The sequence below is a fragment of the Triticum aestivum genome, chromosome 2B (genome assembly GCF_018294505.1).
Source record: "Triticum aestivum cultivar Chinese Spring chromosome 2B, IWGSC CS RefSeq v2.1, whole genome shotgun sequence".
Taxonomy (NCBI): domain Eukaryota; kingdom Viridiplantae; phylum Streptophyta; class Magnoliopsida; order Poales; family Poaceae; genus Triticum; species Triticum aestivum.
This window is the reverse complement of record NC_057798.1, coordinates 97,897,443-97,901,705: the sequence shown is the minus strand read 5'-3', so window position 1 is coordinate 97,901,705 and position 4,263 is coordinate 97,897,443. Positions and strand designations below refer to the sequence as shown.

Sequence of the window (4,263 nt, the reverse complement as noted above, 5' to 3'; positions counted from 1 at the left end):
GGCAGCTTGTGCGCTGACCCATGCATGACGGCCCAGCCGGGCCCGCATGTCAGCGTCGTCGCACCCACGGTGGGCTGGTTCAGTCGCGATAGGCAGGCGTGCATCGCACCATCCGACTGGTGGCAGAGACCGATTCTTCAAGGAGGCCCTTCATGCCGTTTGTTTCGCGCTGGCCTCCCGCGGATGCGTCCTTGGGGCTCTCCATGTTATCCGATCTACACGAACGGTGCACACTTTGGTGGCTTCCCTTAGGGGTCCTTGATGGGTGGAAGAGGATGTGGCCGATGCCACCATCATGTGGTGATTTCGGCTGTGACCGAATGTGTTGCCATGCATGGTGCCCTGCATATAACTAGCGTGTAGTGCGCGGCGGCACGCCGCGCCACATGAATCAATAAGCTATTTGGTTTTTTGCAATGTTTGGTAAGTCAGTCCAAGACTTAATTCGTTGCAAAATAGTTCATATAAAGAAAGAGTACATCTAGTTGGTACATGCATGTGATCAATGGTAGGTGATGATAATGGCTACTGGATACCGAATTGCAAAGGTTTGGTTCTCTTCTTAGACCAGAGATGTTGATCCTCCAACTTGGTTTGACTCTCTGGTGTAGTGATAGAGAGATGAAGCTATTTCTTCTGCTTTTGTTCTTGGTGATCTGTTCCCTGTGTAGACAATGTTGAAGTTGTTGCTGGATGCACATCTTGACTCTTAACGGATTAGCAAAATATCGAGAAACTGGAGAAAATCTTTTTTGGAGATCCTTGTTTGCCTTACTTCACTTGCTGAAGGTTTGCTTTTTGCCATGTCTCTATTTCTAATACTTCTCTTTTTGCTCAACTCTTGTGCGGCTGAGCAGCTCTTGTACATCTGTCTTCATAGCATTGTAGTTGCAGTCGTTGATGACTATGGTGTGAAGAAAGCTAGTGAACTAATCAGTTACCAATTTCTCTGAACCAGTCTTGACTCAAGAGGTGTTGAGTCAACAACACTTGCAGAACACAGAACGCTGCACTAATCCTGGCAAGAGGTGTCCAACAGTAGTAGCAACAACGAATCAACAAAATGTCATACAAAGCAAACACCAAATACCGAAATAGGTAAATGTAGCTATATACTCCCTCCATCCGAAAATACTTGTCGTAAAAATGGATACAATGGATGTATCTAGAATTAAAATACATCTAGATACATCCATTCCTCGGACAAGTATTTTCAGACGAAGGGACTATGAATTACCTCTTAAGAGTGCATGACCACATGATCCCCTGATTTTTTATGAAAAAGAAACAATTAAATACAGAAGCATCAACGAGGAAATAAAGAAAGGAAATGCCTATAGGTTCACAAGGGAGCAATTTTCAACCTGATTCCCCTCACAATAATTGTACTCCCTTACACTAAGAGAGGCCTACTAAGACGTCAAGGGTATCCACATGAACAATATGGTACATAACTCTTTTCAAGTAAGGTTAGGCTTGTGCATACATACTAAAAATGATACCGAAGAACCAAAAAATTCCAGAACAAACTATATATTCCTGTAGGAACAAACTCCCCTGATATATTGCACCCTGCAGCTGAGTTGCCAAACTCCCCTGATATATTGCACCCTGCAGCTGAGTCGCTAACACGCTGTACTTTGCGTAAATAGCTAGGGAAGAAAGCAACTTCTGCTTCAGTATAACCGCAATAGAAAACCGACATGGTGAACATAAATAAAAATTGAAATAACAGCAAGAATACCAAAGCTAACTAATCAAAATATACTGTTAACAAGTTCCGTTCTCACAATCAGGCGAACTTTGGCCGGTGAAAAATACAAAATGATAGGATCAGTTAATAAAAATTGAAATAACAGCAAGAATATCAAGACTTGTACAACCATGTTAGCATTTCGACACTACCACGTAAAACCACTCTTAGGTGAACTGTAATGATCCTATATGATATATTCGCAGCCATGCTCGGCCAGTATCAATCGAAAAGAGAACTACAATCCTTGCACAAGAGGACAATTGTGAATAGTACCTAGTTTTGACCAGGGCTCACCCAAACTGTGCCAAATAAGAGTGTATCAGTGCGGCAGCACAATTATCTGAAATTTAACATACAAAACCAGATCATGACAGCAAAATCAATTAAGGATTAGCTACATGCTTGTACTGCGTTAAAGATGGTTTCATTTTCACATCTTGCAATAAATCGTTGAAGTTGGAAGGCACCAGAAACAATTTCCATATAAATTGCTAAATGTCATATCATTATGAACTTCTCTTTGACTTCCCGCAATGATGATATGAAATGGCTATCCAGTGACCTTGTGACTTGTGAGACTACAACTTCATGCCCCGCTTCTTATTTTCTTGAAATATCCAGCAAGTATTGGCTATTTCATTGATAAGACGATAACAGTATGCACAAACACCAAAGCGGAAGGAACAAAACTAAGATAAAACTAAAAGAATATTAGAAAAATGAGCATATTTTGCACCAGCTAGCCTACAATGCAGAATCAAACGCCGAATTGCCTGAATCAAGTTTTTAATGTGAAGGGATTTCTCCTGAAGAGACACCTTGTTGCTTATAACCTGCATCTATCTAAACCTTAATAATGAATCCAGACATACACTCAACCTATATGTTGATACTTGTGTGTTTTAGTTCATATATGTAGACCAAAGAGTTCGTCCATCTATGGCTAGGCAGTGCAATACAAAACAAGAAGAGAAGTGAGAGAAGGTTGGCTGGCTACCATGAAGTTGGCAACTCCGTGAAGAACATCATTCCCACGGATGACGATGCAGCCAAAATCGCCTTCGTCCTCCTTTGGCGCCGCGACGATCACTTCCTTGTAAAGATTTTCTCCCATGACTTCCCGCAATAGAGCATCACACCTATTGATTTTCCAATGGTACACAGGCACCGTCGGATCGATGTGTCCGATCGCGTCGAGCATGCTTTGAGTTCTTTTACCAGCAGATAGAAGACCCCTGCATATGCATACAGATCGACCATTGAGGTCGGTCAACATAAAAAAAAAGCAATCAATCAGAGTAGATCAACCTTTGTGACCAGTAAAGATAGGCAGAAAGCAATCAATTAGAGGGCTCGACGCTTACAATGTGAACAGTGAACCGTAGTTTTGATTCGACTCCTGACATAAATCAAATGGAGCACGGCCTGTATATGGTGATGAGCATCCTGAAACCTACAGCTCGCGAACACAAATCTGAGAATTGGAGGATTTGATCAACACAAACAGCATGTGAGATGACGGAACAGGAAGTCTACGTACCTGAGCTCGTTCGTGACGTCCTCCTCGCCCTCGCCGTCTCCATCTCCCATGTCGAGCGCGCCGACCACGACTCTGCCTCCGAGACCAGTCGCGCCCGAGATGGAGCCGCGAGGAAGCGGGCGGGTGTGCCGAGGAGGGGGCGGGGCCCGAGCGCCCCGGCCGTGCAGCCGTGCCCCACCGCGTCGGCACCGGCACTCCGTCTGCAGCGGCGTCCGTTATGGTTGGCCGCGAGTAGAGCTTGTGCCACGGACGACGGGAACTCGACGGGGACAGGGCCGAGCGCGGATCTTGCTCCCGCGAGGCCCACGGCATTGACGTCCTTCTCGCCGTGGCCCTCGCCACCTTCATCACCCAGGTCGAGTCGTCCTCCCGTGGCGACGGAGGTGGAGCCATCGAGGAGCGGGGATAGCCCGAACCCGAGCGTCCAGGTCGTGCCCTGCCGCGTCGGCGACGTTGTGGCACTCCTGGGAGAGATGAGGGCGTCCGCTGTGGCTGGCCGCTACGTCGGCGCGCGCCACGAACGTGAGCCCGGCGAGGACGGGTCCGAGCGCGGATGCTGCTCCCACGTGGTCCACAGGGTTGAAGCCCTCTTGCGTGGTCGAGCGCACCGACGATGACTCCGCGGGCCGGAACCTGGCGAACAGTGACCACCACGCCGGATGCCGCTTTCCACTGCGGCCCGCATGCCGGGGTGTGCGTTCACGGACGTGTTTTAGGAAGGAGACCCGGGGAAGGAAGTGGGCAGGTTGAGATGGGGATTGGTGTCCATGGGCCAAGAAGCGCTATATTTATATAGCTGTAAGGCAGTTGGTTGATGTGCTTCCAGATATTTCTAAGCAGTTTTTTGTAGACACGTGTGCACACGTGTAAGTACTTCTGGTTGCTTCCAATTGTTAGGCGAATCTCCAGCGATATGGGTCAAAGTGGTGAGATCTCCAGAGATATCGGTCAAAGCGGTGACTGACAA

At 47.1% G+C, this 4,263-nt stretch overlaps 1 protein-coding gene across 3 annotated transcripts; it reads right to left on the bottom strand.

The window, feature by feature from the left end:
• Positions 1-444: 444 nt before the first annotated feature.
• On the bottom strand, positions 445-4,042 carry LOC123043687 (uncharacterized). Of its 3 annotated transcripts, none has more exons than XM_044466211.1 (4): positions 3,297-4,042; positions 3,121-3,209; positions 2,754-2,991; positions 445-2,096 (listed from the first exon to the last, which is right to left on the bottom strand). In XM_044466211.1, exons 1-4 carry the CDS (start codon positions 3,687-3,689, stop codon positions 2,076-2,078), a joined length of 741 nt encoding a protein of 246 aa, XP_044322146.1. In that variant the 5' UTR covers positions 3,690-4,042; the 3' UTR covers positions 445-2,075. The 3 variants fall into 3 exon arrangements, with proteins under 3 accessions (XP_044322146.1, XP_044322147.1, XP_044322145.1); XM_044466212.1 differs by having other exon boundaries at positions 445-2,055; XM_044466210.1 differs by having other exon boundaries at positions 445-2,991.
• Between the last annotated feature and the right edge of the window lie 221 nt (positions 4,043-4,263).